The sequence below is a fragment of the Lontra canadensis genome, unplaced genomic scaffold, assembly GCF_010015895.1.
Source record: "Lontra canadensis isolate GAN:19392208 unplaced genomic scaffold, GSC_riverotter_1.0 scaffold208, whole genome shotgun sequence".
Lineage (NCBI taxonomy): Eukaryota > Metazoa > Chordata > Mammalia > Carnivora > Mustelidae > Lontra > Lontra canadensis.
The window spans coordinates 1,053,506-1,075,487 of NW_022631202.1; the positions used below are offsets into that span (position 1 = coordinate 1,053,506).

Below are 21,982 nucleotides of genomic sequence, written 5' to 3' on the forward strand. Positions count from 1 at the left end.
GATTCGTTTTTCTCTTTTCTTATTTGTAAAAACTTGTAAAATGCTAGTAACTCATGAAATATCTCTAAAGAAATCTTGTAATTTAAGTGATTCCAAAAGAATTTTTTCTACTTCCTTGTAATTTAAAGGGTTAAAGCATTCTAAATTTTTACTCAAAATGAAATTTGTTGTATTCTAGTTATTAATGCATTATAACAGTTTTATCCTCACAAATTCAGAATTTTGATTTATGTTGATTCGTTTTATCTTAGAGCAGTAACACATTTCTAAATACATGAAGGCATAAGTTTCTGGTATCTTTAAAAAATATTTAACTAACTTAAAATGATGTATCCAGCTTCAATTCTGTATGTGTGCTGTTTTATTCAGTGATTCTACAAGCCAGCAACCCCCGGGTCAGATGGGGAAGTGCACGATCCTCCTGAAACCAGAAACGGCTTACAACCTAATACATACCATTCTGTTTGGATTCTTGGCATTGAGTACAATGAGGTATTTTTCTTACCTGTTTGCTGGATTGATTTTTTTGTTCGATCACTCCTTACCTGACATGTTTTAGCAATGCAGCTTAGGTACTCACAATCCTCTTCACTGATAATTATGGTTCCCATAAAAATGTCCTCGTTTACCATCTTCTCTAGTATAAAATATTATTAGTAACCAGTCTTTTCCTCATTACCAATATTCCTCCGTTTTTACTTATATGATTTTCTCAAAAGGCAGTGAAATTCCTAACTAACCCTTTGGCAGACGGTGCCCACACAACCTCAGTCAGACTTTACTCCCACAGACGGCACAGCTGCGTCACACTGCGGGTCTGTCCGCAGCTGGCACGGGTCCACCTCTCCTGTCTCTGTCTTTCCAGAATGAAGTACCTCTGGACGTCGCACATGTGTGTGTTCGCGTCTTTTGGCTTGTGCAGCCCCGAGATATGGGAGTTACTCCTGAGGTCGATCCGTCTTTATAACCCAAAGAGGGTCAGTGCTGTCCCTTTGCTATTTCATTTTCATTTTTATGAGTTTTAGGATTTCTTTCATGCCAGTTCCTATTGTTTTCAGTAGTTGCCTGTTCACCAGTCTGATGAAACAGAGACTGCTGAAAATAGATAACTGACACATTATGATTTTTTTTTTTTTTTTAATTTTAGAGAGGGGGCTGGCCAGGGCGAGCAGGGGAAGGGGGAGGGGCAAAAGGAGAGGGAGAGAGAGAATCTTAAGCAGGCTCCATGCCCGGGGCAGAGCCCAATGCAGGGCTCAAGCTTACCGCCCTGAGATCATGACCTGAGCCAAAATCAAGAATCTGACACTTAACCGACCAAGCCACCCAGGTGCCCTGACACATTATGATTTTATAAGGAGTTATTTTTTAAATAATTTTATTCTGAATCTTAATTTTATTTTTTAAATCTTTGGGTTTTTTTCCCAAACCATAAGTTTGAGCCAAAATAAGATATGCTCATTATATTGAATTTGGAAGTACTGTAAGCATACAAGGAAAAATTAAAAATCACCAATAACCCCATTATCCAGAGTTATCACTATTATTATCATTATAAATTATACTTAGAGCAAATATAAGTGTACGGTTATGACAATAAGCCTATAAATGCAGTTTTGAGTTGTTCTCCCCTAAATATTCACAAGATGGCAATATGGTAGAAGCTATGAGTATCTCATGAGTGATCGGACCCTAACATTGACTTAGTTGTTGGGCAAATTGGAGACTCATGCTCCATTAAAGGACATTTCTGTTGTTTTAAAAAGAAAAAAGTCATGTGTTTACAAAGCAAAACTGTAAGGCAAAAATATCTGTGATCTAAATAATGTCTTTCTTATATAGATTTGTATAATGCGATATTCAGTACCGATATTAATACTGCTGTATCTGTGCTACAAGGTAAGACTGATTTTCCTCATTCTTTCCATCATTAATCTAGCAGAATAATTGCTTTGACTCAATGTACTCTGTCTGTTATTGGCAAATAGAATGGTTTGCAGAGGTTACAAACATCTCCTTCGCTTCTCATGAAGGCACTTGGCATTGATAAGAAAACTGATCTGTTTCCCAAATAGTATTTAACAAGTAAAAATATTATAGCAAAAACAACTGCAGTTTAATTTTTCTAATTTTTATTCTGACTTACTATTCAGCTGATGCAAATTCTGAAAAGAAAGGTGTTTTCAGACTTATACTGAGGGGAATAAAGTAGAAAAATAATTTTTCCCTATTACCTGCCTTATAGAGAGTAAGAGATCCTAAAATGCATCTTACTTTAACCTACATATTTCATTAGATGCTTAAAATCATCTTTGGGAGAGGCTGGGTATATACGGTCCCAGATTAGCCTCATGAGCTGTCCTTCAGTTTCAGTAGGAAATCATGAACTTCGTATTCTCAGGTGACTGATTTCTGAAATAGCTTTAACTGTGCTTCGTTCTGAGACAAGGAGTCGCCAGTCAGGCTGACTATTTGGTGACCCTTTTGTCACATCTTTGAAATTTAGAGGCTTGAATCTGTACCAGGGCAGGGAGCCCAGACTCTTGCTATCCGGTTGAGCTTTTACCCTCTTTTTTAAAAATCTGACGTATTTTTTTTTTAAGTTCAGATTTTTTCCTTCAAATTTGGTTTTATGTTAGAACAATAGATGTCCTACTCTACTGTGTATAGCCCCTCACTTGGGCGGGGGGTGCTACGGGGGGTCACCCAAAGAGAGGGTCAGCTAGAGCAGCTCAGCGTTTGGTTTTATTTGCTTATACTTTCACATAAGATTTTATCTGAAGCCAAACGTTTTAGGCTAAAAATCATGTTTGCTAATCACTATATTGGGTGATTCTACTGTAAATATTTCAAAAATTTATGCTCTATCATGTTCCTATCTATCAAAGCATCTACTGTTGCAGGCAGAGTGCTGTGCTAATTCCGATACTGGAAAACATAGAAATAGGTTATTTCTTCCACCTGGCCTCTGGGAATTTTATAGCTCTCATGTAAATAAATGAAACTTCTTCAAAAGCTCTGGAAAGCAATGACTAAAGACTAAACAGAATGTATGTTGAATAACGAAGGAGGTAACTTGACCTCTCCACATTGGCTCTGAGTGACAAAACACCCTCCTCAGAGAAAAGATTGAGCTCACTGTGCTTCTTGGCTCCTGCTAATGATGTACACACACTATGACGGTCTCTCCTACAGTCGCTCTGTGCGTAGGCTGAGTTCTTAAGTGTCAGCTATGTATTTGGAATTTTACTGATTTTTTTTACAGCTATTTGAGGACTTAAGTCTCTTGTTCTTGGTAAAATTGAGGAAGGAGAGTATAGGAGAAATAAACCACACGGTACAGCACCGGTTCCCAAAGTGTGGTCCCCAGAGAAGCAGCATCAGCATCACTTGGGAACTTGTCATAAACACAGATATTTGGGTCCCACTCCAAACCAGACCTCCTGAATCAGAAACTCTGGGAGTGGAGTCCAGAAATGTGTGTGTCCTTGGCCCTCTAGGTGGGGCTAATGTAGAGAACTGGACTTCTCCACCTTGGCGCTGTTGACACTCTGGCTAGGTAATTCCTTGTCGTAGCTGACCTGTGTGTTGCAGGATGTTTAGCAACGTCCCTGCTTTCTACCCCCTCAGTGCCAACAGCACCTCCCTCCAGTCCTGACAATCAAAAATCTCCAGACATTGGGAAGCCTCCCCTTGGCATGGAGCCAAATCCCTCCACCCACCCCTCTTGAAAATCATTACTATATAAAAGAAAAAAAAAGTGATAGCACCAAAAGAACCCATCATTTCCAGGAAATCTACACAGACATTCTTTGAGTAAGAGAGTAACTCAGAAGATTCCCTCCAAAGATTAGCCTAGCATCAGCGTAGCTCTTCTCAGCCCTTCTCCGTCCTTCTCAGGCCTGGACTTCAGGGGAAAGTCCAGCTTTCACTACACAAAACAGTCTAGATATTCCAGCCTCTCAAAATGTGAAATCACACAGACAATAGAGATGTTATGTATATTTAAGAAGTACACTGAAACTGAGGCTGTTTTCCAGCTGTTGAAGATTTACCTATAAGTAAAATAAACTGGATTTCAAAGCCTGACTTTGAGGTTCATGGAGCAATTGTAATGAGGAGTTCAGATTTTCTTGTTCCTAGCAGTTTTGCTATATGTCTCTTTAGAACAATCCTTTTTAAAAGAGAAAAGCATCCACTTCACTCTAAAACCAGGAGTTTAATAAAATCACTACCCTCGTGTTGATGAACTTACTGGCATTGCTGAAATACCATTTAGAAGGAACAGTTAGTGATCCAACACTTATTTTCACATTTATCATGTTTAAAAAGTTTATCACAAGACAGTGTTACTAGATTTGAACATTTTCAGAATTAACAGCAGCAACTTCCAAGCTAGCAAAATATCTAATACCCATTGAATTCATAGATTTCGATATGTGTTTTATACCAAAGGAATGAGGACATATCATTAAAAAGTTGGCATTCTGGTGCTCGCTTCGGCAGCACATATACTAAAAAGTTGGCATTCTGTTGATTATGGAAATTAATAGGACAACTGAAATATTACACAGGTATCATGGAATCACTATGATTACATCTCTTCTAAAACTTGGAACCAGTAGTGCTGATACCTGGTTTTCTGTCACCAGCAGTTTTCCTTGTTCACATACCCAGGGGACAAGATGAGAAGGAGCACGAAAAATGGCTGAAGATGAGATGACGAGATAAAGTGACAGGGCTGACGCCCAGCCACCAGCCAGTCGGGTGCCACTCTGGTTCCAGTTAGTGGTTCTGAAGTACAGTTACTACATTTTCCACATTAATGAAGCACAGACCCATTGTCAGTGGCCTTTTTCCAACATAGGAATTCTGCTGTTCACCCTAGGGTGTATATAGATGATCAAGGCTTCCTAGCCGATCAACATTTGGTGCAGCAGTAAACATGTAATTAACTGTTGAATTAAACAGGCAATTATGTTAGAAAAGCCATGGACTCGGGGTGGGACGTTGACACTTTCTCTGCATCACCTTAACTAACTCAAGTTGAGTAGGAGGCCACGGTGGCATAAATAGAATATTCAGGTGCACCAGATTGTCCTGGAGAGCCCTGCTTCCCAATACTCTTCTCCCCCGGTGTACCCGCAGTTACATTAAAACACATCAGGGCATTTGTCCAAATTTCCAGTGCAGATGCTGTAATCAACAGTGAGGAGGGGGCTGGATGTGGAGTCAGGTTTCTAGCGGTAGCTCTGCCCCTTTGTGACCTGGTCAAGTCATCTCTCCGAGCCAGCATCTGCAGACGAGTAAAATAACAAGTGAACAGCAGGAGAGATGGCACCTTCTGGTGGGTCCACTTTCTCCCTGGGTAGCTGCGGAGGTGAAGGAGATTCTGTGTTCCAGAGCATGTTTGCAGCTCCACAACCATGCTGTCGTGGGAAGGCACTTTCTCTCTCGAAGGGTAGATGGCACGACGGAAGTTAGAGCGTCTGACACCCTGTGAGCTTCCTGGTGGCTGCCATTCCTGTCCTCTCCAAATTAACGTTTGCCTAGATATTAACATAACATACGATAGCATTTTCGCTAGAGTAAAATAAAAGCTCTTTTTAAAAAGTTGACGACCCCTCCCGCCCTGATCAGCTTGGGCTCAAGACAGTTTGGGGAACTGGCATCAGACTTCGGCTTGCCTGATGCCAGGAGGGCGGATGGTGGAAGTGAGGTCGTTCTCCTGCTGCTGTCGTCCTGTCCACGTAGCTCACAAGTTCTACGCAGTTTCTCCTCTTTCGTTTGAATCTTAGCGATAGTTGTGGGTGCGGGGGTGGATTTTGTTTTTGTTTTTGTTTTGTTTTTAATTTCAGTTCTGGCCAGGAATGATGGATGAACTCTCCGAGTTGAGAGAATTCTATGATCCAGACACAGTGGAGCTGATGAACTGGATTAAGTAAGAGGATTTTTTTTAACCTTTAAAATGTAAAGTGCCTTTTAAGAGTCACTGTAGACCTCACCCGGTGTTTCCTTTTTTCTGAATCTAGTTGTGAAGATACATTCATTTTCAAGTTTTTCTTTAAAACTCTGTATTTGGAAGTAATTCCTTTCCATCCAAGAAATACTCTCTCTAACCACAATCTCACAAAGAAGGGGGGAAAACCCACGCGGAGAGGAAAACAGAGCTGGAGGATAATGGAAGGAAAGCTTTATACTCTCAGCCAATTTCACCTTGACCATTTCTTTCATTTTAATACCATCCCGATTTTCTGTGACTACTAACACAGGGAAGTATTCCTTCCTTGCTAATCATGTAAAAATGACACTGTAAACCACTGTTAGAGTCCTACTAGCTCCTCGCACATTGCATTTTAACTAAGCATACTACCCAAGCCTAGAGCTAAAGGAAACTGAAACTACAAAGACTTCTCTCTGGAACATCATGGTGTTTGGAATTGTATCGGGTCTTTCTGGTGCCTGCGCTCTGCTGCTTTGCCTCAGCATTTGGCATCAGGACGAACTCTGTTTAGGGAGACTGGCCTCCCACCAGCACTAAGAAACTTTTCTACCCAGAGCAGTGTTCCTGTGCCTCGTACTGCTGTACTTCCCTGCTTTATAACCAAAAAGCAGCAGTGTAATTCCTCACATGTAAATAGATGTCACAAATCTTGTGTGACGTACTCCAAAGGCACCGGCTGTACTATCTCCCTCCCTTAGAATTTTAGCAGCCATATTGGCACTTGCTCGTGACTGATGTTGACTAACCGGTACAGTTTAGCACCACTTGTGTATTAAGAGATGGTAAATGTTTGATAGCGTGGGTCTCTTGAGTGCAATACGTGGCTTTTATAGAGATTTATGTCTAAAATATATATGTGGATTTGGTCCCAATGTCGGACTGGCTCTGACTAGATGCAGGGAGTATAATTTTTCATATATTTCCAGTGCTGAGATTTCAAAGCAGGCTTTGTCTTTATATATTTATTTAACTTTAAATCATGGCAGACAATTATAGAGTAAATAATTCCTTCAGTATTTATTGTGTATGGGGAAAGAGGGTTATTCGTATAAAGAAAAGCTAATTACTTTTGCATTAACTATAGTCAGCTGGAAATTTATGACACGTACATCTGAAGGTGAGGTTGGTATTTTCTGTTTTTGAAATTGCACTCTTGATACGAATGTGCAGGGCACCTGCTTTCTGGTAGAATCCCGAAGCCGGCTGCTCTGGCGGATCTACCTCAATCGTTGCTGTAAGCAGCCCACCTCCACTCCCCACTCGTAGGGGAATGAGTCGTAGCGTCAGTCAGCATACATCCTAGCAGATCCCGGGTTGCGTTGGGCAGTGTTGGCCTGGGTGTACTCACCGGAGAGCCTCTATTTCCATGCCTGTCCTCACAGAAGATTATTTAAAGTGACATTTCTGGTTCTGAAAAATTGTGGATGAGAGATTATATCCCAGGTATAAAGAAGACTGTCTGCTAGTCTGCTATTTCTCTCATTTGGGAAAGCGATCTTTGTTCGTGCTTTCTCCTCTCATTAACGTGGTCCTCCCCCTGTGTGGAGACATATTCTTTTTACTTTTTAAAAAACTGGAAAGCTTTGTATTGTTCCAAAATGTTGGTTCTGTTGTGATCTACTCCTGCTTGTTTTCCTCTTAAAATTCTTCAAATCCAAATTATTGTTTTTGCAAAAAATAGCTGCTGGGCATGTTCGCGAAATAAGCTAAGTGATGATGAATATATGCCAGGATAGGGTCTATTTAGACACAAAATGTATTTGTTTAAATCAACATTTAAATCTGCTCTGGTCTGTCGCCTTCCATTCCAAACACAAGGGAATACACTTAATATTCTTTTTACTAGCCTTGATTTCTTCTGCTTTTGAAATATAAAATATGACCTTCAGCTTTCATCTTAGTACTTTGGTGGGTCACATGTGCCTGTGACACGAGTAGGGCGGAGCTGGGCTGGAGAACGGGCCTGAGGATACGTGGGGTGTGTCTGAAAGTCTGGCATTGTCTCAGGGCAGCCCCCAGGCCTCCCGTGGGGACCCAGCCATGTCCGTGAGGAAGGAATGCCTCCACCTTTCCGCCCGGTGTGCGGCTGTTCTCAGCCGGCCGCCGCGGTACCGGCCGCGTCCCTCTTCCGCCAGCGCGTTCGGGGGCAGGGAGGCACTCTCCATCGCAGGATGGCTGCCCTTGAAGATGAGTCAGGATGAGAAACAGTGACCTGCAGAAACTGTAGGCGAACCTCCAGTGACCCAAGGAAGCTCACCAGCCATGTCCCGGCCTCTGCTTCGCGTGCTTAGCGCTGGGGCAGACCCACGGTGACGCCTGCCTCAGACATCGCTCTTGTGCACCAGGGACCCTGAGCATCCATTGGGAGATTAGGTCTTGCCCACTGTTCACTTGGGCTTCTCGGGGTTGGAGGGTAAATTGAAAGATTCCATCATCTCAGCAAGACTTTGTTCTTTTCTTTTGGAGGGGCTCGGGTATGACCTTCTACTGGCTAACCAGATGTCCTCCACGGAAGATAAAGGGCATTCGGATACCACTTCTTAGGATACCACTTCTTAACAGCAGAGGGGCCATCCCGGAGGGATTTGATTTCTGTGAAAATATTGAATGCCTTGATACATGGAGTTCTCTCTGAACTCGTATACTTATGAGTACAATTGAGCAGCTCATTACTGAGCACCAGCTATATATATAGGACATGATGATGAACGTGCAAATGGGGTGGGCTTTTTTTTTTTTTTTTTTTTAAGATGGAAAGAAAGAGGTGGAAAGAGGGGCAGAAGGAGAGAGAGAATCCTAGGCTCCATGCTGGGTGTGGAGCCTGACACAGGGCTCCATCTCCTGACCCTGAGATCATGACCTGAGCCAAAATCAGGAGTCAGATACTCAACCGACTAAGCCACCCTGGCACCCCTAGAGTAGAGATTTAAATTTAAGTATAAAATTAAGAACACTTTGAGATTCAGTCCCTCGTTAATCAGCGAGGACATGTTGTCTCAGCCAGCCCCAGAACCTTCCCTGGAAGAACTGGGAGGCTGCTCCCCCCATCCCTTCCATGGGCGGGGCGCCTGTTGCTCCCCCAGATTTGAGTGCCCATGTTCATATTAACTCCTTTTTGCTGATGTTTCCCAAATACAAAGACTAAAAACCTGGTATGTTGACTTTTTGTTTTTTTGAGGGGTTTTTGTTGTTGTTGTTGTTGTTGTTGTTTTTTCACATTCTGGTATCACTTTCAGTGAGCCCGGAGACTTGTTGGGCTTTCTGTGTGACTAGGAAGCACATGGGGCCAAACGCCACAACGGCGGACTTCATACCTCGTTCCTTTGTGACCTCCGAGTGTTTCAGTCTTGGTTCCTGAAATTCTTCTCTGACGTTGTGCAATTAAGACACTTCTAACAGATTTGAATATTTTGAGATGTGACATTTTAACTACAGGGCTTTAGGAGATTTTTCACTAGCAGCAGTCTCTTTTCAGTGATGAAGCCCACATATACAATATTTTCTCAATGGGACGAAGAAAATGGCCCAAACTTCCTTAGCATTTTATAAGCAGAAGGAATTACCAGATATTTTAAATATGATGAAGGTTAAGTTCAGACCTTAAATGCCTATAAGCCTCTTTTATATTTAATGAATCATTTTGTGGTATTTACATAATTCTATAAATTTTCAAAGTGTAGATAAAGCAAATGTTCACACATTATATTATAATGCACAGTTTACCCATTAGTTCAACAATAATTAACTTGTTGAAGCTTAGAGCTTCAAAAATAAATGAGATTATTTGTTCAAAATGCCATCAGGTCTTCCTGGAATGACATTTAAATTATGTAATGTAAATCCGTTTGACCTATGAGTCCTTGTCATTATTTAGTGACATTTCTTACAGAATAAATTGTTTGCAGGTTGGGCAGCCTGCTATAGAGCTTGGCAGAGAGCTATAAAAACAAATTATCCTTTCATTTTATACATCATTTGTTCAAACATTGGTAAAAATTGCTTTGTTTTTCTATAATAGAGAAGTGTCATTCAGTGGTTAAAAGCACATTAGCTATTTTAGACACAGACCACAGACCATGTGAGCAGAAGTATCTGAGAAGGAAGACTGGCCAGCATTACACCTGCCATACTGCATGTTTTAAGCTAAGGACAAAGGATGCCTTTCCCCTTTGCTGGCTAAGTTTACCACAGAAAATATAAAACACAGTGAATCTAGGGTTTTCTTAAAGTTCAGAAAATGTGTGATTGTTTTTCATTTTGTTCCACTTCGCTTGTTTGTTTTACTTTGCGTTTGCTTTACGGGTAAACTTAAATATTTAAAGTAGCAGTGAAATGTCCCAGATTTAGCACGGGGCTAGCATATAAAACGAAGTCAGCAGAAGAAAGCGAATAAACATCATCTCTGCTATGCTTGGAAGTCAGTAGTTTTCAAAGAAGTATTCTTTCTGGTTCATTTTATAGGCATTAAGATACTTGTATTTTGCTACTTTAAAATGAAACCAAGGACCTTAGGGAAAAACTGTTAACAATCCAGAAGATTGTTGTACCAACAGTTGAAACAGATCCCATTACTTTTAAACTTTCTGACTCTCTTAATGAACCCAAACATTAAAACACGTCACAAATGAGTGCAGCTTATTTCATTTTTCTCTCAAGGCCTCTCAGCAGCCATGGGACCCATCACCCTGCTCTCCCGGGGTCTCCACCCACTGTGGGGGAGGGGACACTCAGGTGCTCTTAGAGCACCCAGAGAAGAGAGGCAAGATTTGCCATGGTTGGACCTTGTCTGGTGTGTCCTGTTTCCAGGATAGCTAAAGGCCCACAGAAAGCACTAGTAGATACAAGCCAGACAAACCCTTCTTTATTCGGAAGTGCCTGCCCGTAGTGGGAGCTGCGTCAGGCTCTGCTTGCTTATTAGCTAGTGAGCTGCTTTTTTTTTTTTTTTTTCAATATTTTATTTATTTATTTATTTATTTATTTGACAGACAGAGATCACAAGTAGGCAGAGAGGCAGATAGGGAGAGAGGGGAAAGCAGGCTCCTGCTGAGCAGAGAGCCCGATGTGGGGCTCGATCCCAGGATCCTGGGATCATGACCTGAGCCAAAGGCAGAGGCTTTAACCCACTGAGCCACCCAGGCTCCCCACTAGTGAGCCCAGCACACAGGAGGCCGTCAGTGCTATGGTTTGACTGAATAAAGAATAATTTTGTGACTCCCCAGCAAGCAGTTCGGAACTCCGGACATTTGAAACCTTTGTGAACTGTGTGAGTCATCCAAGTGGTCTGATCAGAGTCAGGGAGGAAGATGAGACCTTGGTCTTGAGCCCTGAATAGACAGTAGTCATCTGTGTCCACCACAGTTATAAAATAGGTACATGCTAGCAACAGCTCTGTGCATCGCCCTGATGGGGACTCCGATTCTAATCCAAAATGGGGATGCGAAGGCAGTCTGAAGATCTGAATGGCTGCTCTCAGCTCAGCCGCCGGGTTTGTCATTTGTGCAGAAAGGCCAGCTAGGGACCCTCTAGGCAGATAGACCGTAGAAACTAGGATAGCTCAGCCACGGTTAGCTTTCGCCGCTACCGCATGCTCTGCCAGATGGGGACACCAGGCTTCACTCCTTCCTGCATTCCACATCTGTTCAGGCCAGTGGGCCCCAAAGACAGCCACTTTGGGGCATTATTTAGTATGTGGCATTATTACATTATTTATTGTGGTAGAATCGTTTAAGCCAGTTAGGAGCATACAAAACGAAGGACTGTGGGTGGGAGTAGGGAAAACGTTGACATTTTCTTGAATTAGTATTTGTCCGCGCTAACTCTCCTTGGCAGTTCTGGCGTGCTGGGGTGAGGGCGGCCCAGACCAAGTGTTTAGGAAGTGCCAGTTGAATTAAACTAAGTATTTGTAAAACCTCCCGCTAAGGAGCACTACACCTTCATGTGTTGTCATTGAAACCCTCGTGTCCCCCTGACTCCATGGGGCAGATGTCAAGAATTCCCTCTAAAATTGCCAGTTCAAGGGAACAGAGTAAATATCCGTTTGCTCTTGAGCTCTCCTGGGTCTGCTAGTTAGAATGCTCACAACCTACCCAGCATGGCCAACCGCACTGGAAACTGTTTTCTCTCGGAATCCACACCTCAGGCTCTGGCGTGAGTAATATGTCATCATTGAGGAAGCTCCTTGAAATCCAACTGACTGAGAGTGTCATTGTTAGAAAAAGGATCCTGAGGTCTTCAAGTAAATTATTTGTGACTTGAACTGTAGGGTATCTTACCCATAGGCACCCTAAGGCCTTTGTTGGATGACATTCGTACCACAGTCTTAGCGTTACGCTGATGTACATGGCCGTCCTTCTGCCACAGGGAGTTTGATGGCGACCTCTCTTAGAAACGTAGCACCACAGTAAGTTTCTGCCCTGATCTCCAAAAATGCTGAGGAGGACGGCCTTTCTACAGAGCATGTTGGGTTTTAGTAAGTTCAGTTAGACTCCTTCTCAAAACTCTCTCCATCTTTTTTAACTCTCCCTGGCAGACCAAGGATCCTCTTAGCACTGGAAGGGCACGTGTGGCCCATGGTGTTCTCAGTGGGCCTCTGAGGACACGCCGCATCGAGGAGGGTCTGTAGAAGGGCACACATGTCCTTTACAATAAACTGATACCTTGTCGATTTGCAAAGGTACTCCCAGGTTCCCAAAAATATGGAATTAAAATCAACTACTAAGACTCTTCTTTTCCGGGGGGAAATGAAAAATGCTCTTACTGTAGCCAGGGAGTCTTTTCCTTTGATCTCCACCCTTGTCCCTCACATCCCACAGGGAGGCCGAGAGCTGCAGCTTGGTGGCACATGGGAAGTGAGGTCATGATTTAATAATGTGAGAGCGCCCGCGTTCCTTAGACATTCATAACTGGGACTAAGGAAATACTTGTGTTTCCACATCAGAAATTGTGCATATCCCCGTATTGAGTAATAAATTACTAGCTTTTTCAGAATCCTCTGTGTTCTTTTCTTTTTATGAATTCTTTCTTTTTTTCCTAGAAAGTAATTTATCATAATATCTGTGATCTTTTTTCTGGTCTTAAACAAAAACAAGTTGGAATTGACTTAAGATCAGCTGTAGTTTCTGGCCTTCTAATTTGTTTCACTCTAGGCAGCCCTTTCCTTAAGTTTAATACAAAACACGAAGTCTTCTAAGTTCTTTTTTGTCAGAATCTGCCCCTCGGGGGCCAGAGCAGGACAAGATTATGGGATTTAGCCTGGAAGATTTCCAGCCAGGAGATGCCCACATCCTAAGACCATTCATTTTAAGAGTAAAGCCAGCAAAACAGTGAATGAGAAGTCTCCCAGCTGTTGTCAAAAACAGGAGAAATTCCGTAAAACAGTTTGAGTGCAAATGCCAAGGGGCCTCCTGCATTTTCCCCGAAGTCTCAGCCCTTTCTGAAGCAGCAGCCCCCTGGTTCTGGGAGTGTGATGTTGTGTTTGTTGTTGTCTGTGAGGAGGCCTGAGCCGGGAGGTTAATTCAGACTCTTGAAATCTTCCAGCTCTAACACTCCCCGGAAGGCCGTGTTTGCTGGGAGCATGCAGCTGCTGGCGGGAGTCAAGCTGTGCACCGGAAGGACCCTGACCAACCACCCGCACTACGAAGACAACGGCCTGAGGGAGCGGACCAAAGCGGTGAGGGCCCGGCCAGCCTTCCCTCCCTCGTAGCTGCTCAGGGCGAGTCGGGCCTGAAGCCCCGGGGCTGGCGGCTCTGGAGTCTAGGCTTTGCCCTGCCCCACGTCCACTAGAGGCATCCACATATGTTCCTCTTAGAGGGATCACAGAAGAAAAACAGCTTGCGAAGTACCAGAAAGAATATTTGAGAGCAAAGCTCTCAGCTCCTGACTCAGTGAGGGAAGAAAAAGGAGTAGGGGCGCCCTGGTCACTTATTTTATGGACCGGTGTGTGTGTGTGTGTGTGTGTGTGTGCGCGCGCGCGCGTTAATTGCTAATACAGCCGCACCGTTCAACTTCAGAATAAACCAAAGCGTTCTTGGTGAAAAGTCTACACCCCAGCCCTCCGCCAGCTGCCGGCTCCCCTCACAGGAGACGATCGTGTCACCAGTTTGTTGTATATCTTTCCGTGGGGATTTTATGCGTATAAAAATGTGCGTGCGTGCGTGCGTGCGCACACACACACACCCACACACACCCCATATTCATAGTCTTCCCCCACTTTATGGACAAGTCACACATAGCATCTTGGTTTCTTTGGCCCTTGTATTTTACACTCCTTCCAGATCAGTACATTAATAGCTTTCTTGTTTTTAAACCTACAGAAATTGTGTTATGCAGATGTAGCATATTTTATTTAACAGTTGGGGTTGTTTGCCTGTCTTTGGCAGTTTTATAAACAATGTTCCTGATGGTAAACGTGCGTACGTATCGCTCTGCACGTCACGTTCTCAGAGGTGGACGCGCTGGGGCGGAGAGCATGGGCGTCCGTCTCTGAGTGAGACAGATGGTCCTAAGTCACTGTCTGGACAGATGGCACCAGTCACGTTCCAGTCAGCGCTGCAGGAGGCCACCTGTTTCCCTCAGTCTTCCCAGCGGTGGCTTCCAACTTTTTAATGTTTTTTATCTGTCACTTCTATCTTAGTAGCTGAAAATTTGCTGAAAAGTCTTGTTTTGGCCCGAGATTTAGCTAGCCTAAAAGCCCATGATTTTTACTAAATCCCCTGGATTTTATGAGAATATCTGAACCTAGACTCCTACTAAAATGGGAATTTTTCAGTTGGTGCAAGTGTTCGAGATCACCCCAGGTTAGTTGGAGGAAGCAGGGAGGGTCCCTGGCTCCCCAGACCCAGAGTTCCGCGGGGAAGTGGCCTGTGTGGCTGGGCCTCAGGGGAGGGGCCGAGAAGCGGGGGCAGGGGGCAGGTCACGGGGCTCCTGCGTGCCACCACCTCCAGGCCCCCCCCCCCCCCCCCCGTGTCTGGGGACCCAGGGTTGTGCTCTCACAAAACTGACATCCTGAAGGGCCTGGTGCCCTTCTGCGCTTGTGACCTTCAAGTCCCAGGAACACGGTCGGCATGAGGCCGCTGCTGGACTCTGGCAAGGATGGCCCCGCTGTGTCGGCAGCAGAGGCAGACCCCTCCCGAGCGGAGCGGAGCGGAGCGCCCGTCCGTGCTGCTCCCTGGCCCTCGGCGCCCCGTCTCTTCAGTCACAGACACGTCATTAGAAATCAGTGTGTGGGAAGGGAGTCGGCAGCCCTACTTCGCACACGCGCAAGACCCCTAGCCTCTTCCCGGCACCGAGTCGGCAACGCGGGGCGCACGCCATCTGTGTCTTCGCACGAGGGACGGGACGCTGGTGAGGAGCGGGGAGGACGCGCTCCCGCTGAACCGCCGCTGCGTGCCGCAAGTTGCTCTCGCTCCAGGAAGGACGAGAGAGAAGTGTGGGGCCTCCTGCTGCTCAAGCGGGGAGCAGCCTGGCCCCGGACCTCTGGCGGTCCTTCTCCACAGCTGCGGTGGTCGGAAGCCGGCGCTCCTTACAGGCGCAGTTACCCCAGCCCGTGCCATCATGTCCAGCGGCCCCTCTCAGCCAAAGATCTTTTCAAAGGTAGAGAGTGTGTCCTACTCCGCCGCGTGCTTTACCTCCGGGGAGCAGCCTTCGAGTTGGCACCTGCGATCGGTAACTCCCAGTGACACGTTCTAGATCCCTGTCTCTTGAGTGTTTAAACCCAGATGTATTCAGCGTGACGCGCTCTTCCTTTTCGCAAGGCTGAGTAATGGCCGTGGTCTTCCGGCAGTCCCACGCTGCAGGCCTGCGGACGAGTGAGCTGCCGCGTGGGAGGAGTGTCTGGGTCTTCGACTCAACCCCTGTGGGGCGCTACCGCGTCAGATCCCCTCCAGTAGCTTCCTGGCAGTTGAGTGCTAATTCTTCCTCTTCCCCTCTTGTCTCGTCTTGCAGGTTTATCAGATTTACGCGAAGAGGTCCCCGGAGGACGTGCATGCCCTCCTGAGGTCCTTTGGCGCGGACTACGTCATCCTGGAAGACAGCATCTGCTACGAGCGAAGGCACCAGCGGGGCTGCCGGCTGCGGGACCTGCTGGACATCGCCAACGGACATGTAAGCCTGTTCCCTCGTCCTGGGCATGGCTTCTGGAGACGGGGGCCCGCTCCGCACCTCTGTACGTGACAGAACGAGGTCACGAACCAAGTACCCAGTTTCACCGCGCCCTGTGGGACTCCAGGCTCTGGCACTTCAGTGACGGCCGTGAGGGCTGGTGAGGGGACAGATGAGGGGGCTTCAGGCCCCAACCTCCCGTCAAATAGGGCAGCTCTGTCTTTAGCTGATTTGTGACCCGAGGTTCTGCAGGAAGCCCAATTTTTAAGGCTTTGCTGTTAAAATGAAAAACAAAACCTCAACCTTTTAAAACCTACGCTCCGAAGCAGCGTTTTGGCTGGCACGTGCGTGTGACTGTGACAGCAGGGCTCCCTTCCAGCCGCTGCTCCTGTCATTGTCTCCTTTGTCCACGGGCACAATGCCACAAAGATGGCTTTCTGTAGCCAAGCCTCCACTCCAGAGCAGAGCAAGCGATTTCTCCCTCCTCCTCCTGAGGAAAATGTTCTTGGAGCTATGCCAGCTCTCAGATTAGCACAAGCAGACGATTTCCCCCCTTTAAGAGGTGACGTGTGCTGTAACTATTTGGTATAAAAGCTGACAGATACTTTAAAAAAGTGAATGGGAAAAAAATTACATACCTGGCCTAAATCTCAAAAAAATAAAAACAGTTGATTGTACAGAATTGGAGATTCAGAACACCTGAGATCTACTCTCAGGGCCAGTTTCGAGCGTGTGGTTCTACTGCTCTTCCCTGTCGTCCCTGTGCTGTACGTTAGGGGTGCGGGACTCAGGTGGCTAATAAGTGCCGGTGTGTCCTTTGACCAGCGCGGCTGTGTTCCTCAACTTGACCGTGGCGATCATCTCCCCATGTATCCGTGTACCAGACCATCAGGTTGTGTCCCTTAACTGTGCACGGTCTGATTCGCCAGTTACGCCTCAGTAAACCTGGAGGAAAGAGAACGTGAGATTCAAATTTTGCCCAAGGAAAGTAACTGTCCCTAATGATCTTGAATTCAGAGTATAATGCAGACCAAAGACATGCATTTAAATTTTGATCCGTGTATAATTTTTTCCAACTAGGCCATCTAATGAGTTGGAGGACTTCCTCTGGTCATAGTCATTCTTCTCTGTACTTCATTTTTGTGAGAGCAACAGTGTGGTACGTTCCTAAGAACAAGGAGATCCAGGTTCTACTTCTAGCTTTGCCATGAAAGGTGATCATTGTGTGATACCCAGCTCCCCTCCTGAGCCTTGATTTATACTTCTGAAGGGGAAGAGGTGGACCCGATAATCTTTCAGTAGCCACTGACATTGAAATAATAGAATTTACGTTCTCCTAACATCTCACTCTCAAAGAAACCCAACACCTATTCCTACTTCTCTTGTCTCCTATAAATATGGTTTTTGCCCCTAATTGTATTTGGTTTTGTTTTGGCTTTAGATGATGGATGGCCCAGGAGAGAACGATCCTGATTTGAAAGTTGCAGGCCACCCTCGCTTCTGTGAAGAGATAAAGAGGAACCTGCCGCCCTACACAGCATACTTCACCAGAGTGTTCCAGAACAAAACATTCCACGTTTACAAGCTATCGAGAAACAAGTAACCAAGCTCTCTGTTCCGCCTCTATTTTTGATACATGAAAGTCCATCCTAATGAAACTCAGCAGTACCATTTCATATGTCGTTAGGTAGCCTGTAGCCTGTACCACAAAGCTGTGATATGAGGAAGTTGTAGAGATGTTTACACAAGCGTTACCGTCCTTGAAAGTTACTTACACAAGCTTCTTTCTTTTTTATTTTGTTTCATTAATGTTCTTTAGCCTAAACGTTCTCAACTTCCTAGGAGTGGTCTAGAATCTCATTGCTAGGGAGAACACTAAGTGGGCCGTGGTGGCCTGAACAGCCACACATCATGGTAGAAATCCAGAAGCTGTTCAGGATTGAAATACTGTTAATTGACTTCAGACAGTTAGGGTACAATTGAATTAAGGGGATGCATAATTAAATTCTTTAGTGTTGTTTCACTAGTGAAGACCAATGGATGGCTTTTTAAAAAGCTCGTTATCGTCCTGTTTCACCTAAAAATTTTATAATGTTTTCCAACTGTCATGCTTTTAATATTTTTTTTAAATCATGTTAGGTCTTTGTATATATCTAAAACTTTTCGTTGTGCACTGTCTGAAATGTAAAGTTTAGCGCTTCAGTATATGTGGGGTGTGTGTGTGTGTGTGTGTGCGTGTGTACACGTGCATGCGGGTGCATGTTTTAATGCTGGATATAGAAAAGTGTGACAAATTCCTTATTGTAAGTCTTGAAAGGAGCAGAAATGTGATGTAGCCATGCAGGTTTTGTTACTGTTTAGTGTTATTTTAAAATCTATTGATACTAGCTAGCCTATCCTGCAAGTAAGAAAATTTTTCTTCATTTCTTACTCATTTAAATTTACTGGGTTTGCAATATTTTCTAAACTTTTTCTTTTTAGCCTTTGTATTTTTTACAGCCTAGAACCTTGCAAAGTCTGAATATTTTTAAAATGTTCTATCTTACTAATTCACTAATACAGTATTTTTGGCAGAGAGCATTTTCATACCAATTTGATTTGTGGTCTCCAATCTTACTGTGAGGACCTGGGTAGTGTTACTCCTTTTCTTACTAAAAGGTAACCAAGTGCCTCTAAGTCATGCTTATTTGTAAACAACAAAGAGGATCATGTATACCTGTTCAAAAATTTTTTGATAATTGCTTTTATAATTAATTTCTAATGAGGGGGACATGTAAAAGTTGCTGATAAAAGCATACTGCACATTTAATTAAATCAAGATGGCTAATGAAATTAACTTTCTCCCCTGTTCTTGCCAGTTGGAAATGATGTAAAGGTTTCTCCTTGCAGTTGTAGGGAAGTATATTACCCTAGACATCAAAATAGGTATGTCACATGTTCAAATTATTTCACATTCAGTTACTACTTAATAAACAGTATTCAAAAAGAAATGTTACACTGTCATGTTGGACTCCAGGATACTCAGCTTTTTTATCAAAACTTATTTAAATAAAAAAAAAAAATTGACACTGGCTGGGTTACTAGATTATGCAGCTGAAACTCCTGAATTATGTCTTTCCTGTATCCTATAATAAGGTTGGAGACCACTGCAGTTTAGGATAACACAATAATAAAACACTTTAATCAGTACTAAAACTGTAATTAAGCCAGTAATGATGCATGCCTGGTGTGGCTGACAGCATGGGTCAGCTCATCCTTCAGCCAGTGCCTTACTCTTAGTTGAAATGAAGCACATGTAAGGTACATGTTAGACCACATAGTTTTGTTTTTCAAGTCCTCTATTACCTTCTTGATAGATTTCCGTTTTATTTCAACTATTTCTAGATGCACTAGTCTAAGCATTTGACTAGATGGAGCCTCAGTATAAGAAACATGTACTTAAATTTGTATGCTGATCATCTCTGCCCTGATGGCGCACAGGAATCTTTTTCTCCTAGTTTAGGTGCCACTGTTGCCAAGACATTGAGTGTTGAGTCTTCAGTGAAAAATATAAAGTGCCAAAAAAAAAAAAAAAATCTTGCAAGACAGAATCCATGCATACACTCTTTCCAAGACACTGTGACCATGTAGAGCATTTTTCTTTTCTGATGACCAAGTCTGTCAACAAATCATGTTAAACATTCTTCGTGCTCATCAGTTTCTCTTTTATGACCTTCTTGTTGGAGTCCACGGGAGGAAAGAGGAAGAGTGACTGACTCCTGGCCTGCCACCAAGCCAGAGCGCACCACCCGGGGCCTTTGCTCCCCACCACACAGATCTCTGTGGCTGTGGTCATATTTGGTAATAGCCTCAAATTGTGGCTGGTTTTTTTTTATGGATAGAATAACCACTTGATTTTGCTTACGAGTTAGCATTCAGAAGAACCTCGAAGTACAATAAGTGCTCTTAACAGTCCTCTGCTTCCGTGACTCACCACATTCCCTGGCAGTCTCCATCCCTCCTGTGAGCTGACTGACCAGGCCGCTCCCTGTGTCCCCTCCTGCCCGTGCTCCCTCCTGTGTGCTCTGTGCCCATGCCAACTGCTCTGTGCCAGTTCCCCTTGTTGTGAGGACACAGTTCAACACAAACCTAGGAAATAGGGGTGCAAAAAGCGGTTTCTGTGAACATTAACTGGAATGCTTTGGTCAGGTTTGATAAAGGTTGAGTGGCTAGTAAAAATTGCTTTCAAATAAATTAGGAGTGGTTGGGAAAATTCTAAAATACTGGGAAAACATAAAATTCAAGAAAATTTCTGAGCTTTGATTGCTTCATAGATTAAAGTACTCACTCCACCTTTAAAAATATCTAGATTGATCAGAGGTATTAAAATGTACCATCATATTACTAGGATGATTTATGCAAGAATAGAACTGGAACCATTGAACCCTTATTGCAAAGGAAAGACCTTCACAGCAGAAGATTAACAAATGAATGGACAATTATATATTTAAAGTTATGATTCCTTACTTGAATCTATTTACTTCATTAAATGATTTCATTAAATGACTGATAGTGATCACAGTGGCTAATAGAGGTTCTACTACAGTTGAAAGGTTTCAGTTAGTCTTTTATTACAGACTTAAGAAATGGGGATTCATTTCAGATATATGAGCCAGGAGCATAATTAGGTGTTATCTAGGCCATCTGTTGTCCACTTAGAGATTATTTCCTTGAACTTTGTGAGGTCAGCTAGGGGTGTGTGTGTGGATGTGCGTGCATGTGCACGCGTGTGTGGGGTAGGGCAAGGATAGATGCAGATACTTCCTCTGGTCTGCATCTTTTTTTCACAATTAACTAAAAATGTGTATTCTGATTCCACGGGAACTTTGTCTAAGATGTACCAATTTTAGCTCATCTTTGGCAAAAACCTACCTGAGTTAACATAGAAATACTCCATTTTTTAAATGTCATTTAAACCTTGGAATTAATAGGAAGACATTAAAACATTCTCAGATCATGTATCTTGGTTAATATGCTCCCAAATGCTTTATATATGACAACCTTTTGGCCCAGAAGAGAGTGCTTATCTGTTGTTGGAAAAAACTTTCAAGATGAGAGCGGCTTTCTTTCTTGTGGCAACTGGCAATTGACTTTCTGTATTTAACATCCTCTGGGTAAAATCTTACAAAGAGCTTTTATAGTTTATTGTACTGAACTGTACGGAGATTATATACTAAATAAAGCTCTTTTAAAGTACACAAGATGAGTGTCTTTCCTTTCTTTGAAGGTCAGAAACCAAGGAACCAGTTCCTGAAGTGTATTAAATACGTGCTCCATGGAGTCTAGTCCTTCAAGATAGATAGGCCAAGCTGGACTTGCTAATGGCGTAGGAGTTTATTTTTTCATGGAATTTGGTTTGATAGCTCATTACTTGTTTCACTTGAACCTCAGATTATAGTTTGTATTTCTAAAGAGAAGGCTGCTATCAGCGGAATTTATCCTCAAAGAGGTAAGTGCTATTTGCTTTCACCTTCGGAGTTGTTTCTACTTGTTGATTAATTCTCAGTCTCCAGTAATTCAGGAAGATGGGTGGTAGTCCACATTTTGGTAAGAGCTTGTACATAAGTGTATTTGACTGTTACATTGTTCAAAGCAGATACTGAAATTCCAAGCAGAAATAGAGAGACCAGTGTACTTCCAAATAGAGGAAACTGGCTGTGGGGTCTCAGATATTTCGTGCTGACTCTTAGGAAGCTCTTAAGCTTGAGCTGAAATGGTCTCTAGCATAGGAAGAGTTACAAACAGTGCAGATAAATGAAGGTTCAGGATAGGAATGAACTGAACAGGGAATGGTTTGGCATGTGACACCAGGCACACAGAAGATGAAATGCTGTTTCTCTGCCC

General features: G+C 43.6%; 1 protein-coding gene across 2 annotated transcripts in view; it reads left to right on the forward strand.

Annotated features, from left to right (window-relative positions):
* The window catches only part of DPY19L3 (dpy-19 like C-mannosyltransferase 3), a 69,424-nt gene extending 48,085 nt beyond the window's left edge, over positions 1-21,339 (forward strand). For both annotated transcript variants that reach the window (XM_032848768.1, XM_032848769.1), the window contains 7 exons: positions 370-492; positions 866-977; positions 1,840-1,896; positions 5,856-5,938; positions 13,538-13,670; positions 15,944-16,102; positions 17,541-21,339. In XM_032848768.1, coding sequence (XP_032704659.1) covers positions 370-492; positions 866-977; positions 1,840-1,896; positions 5,856-5,938; positions 13,538-13,670; positions 15,944-16,102; positions 17,541-17,702 — 829 coding nt within the window. In that variant the 3' untranslated portion in view covers positions 17,703-21,339. The remainder of the gene's footprint in view (positions 1-369; positions 493-865; positions 978-1,839; positions 1,897-5,855; positions 5,939-13,537; positions 13,671-15,943; positions 16,103-17,540) is intronic.
* Positions 21,340-21,982: the final 643 nt, after the last annotated feature.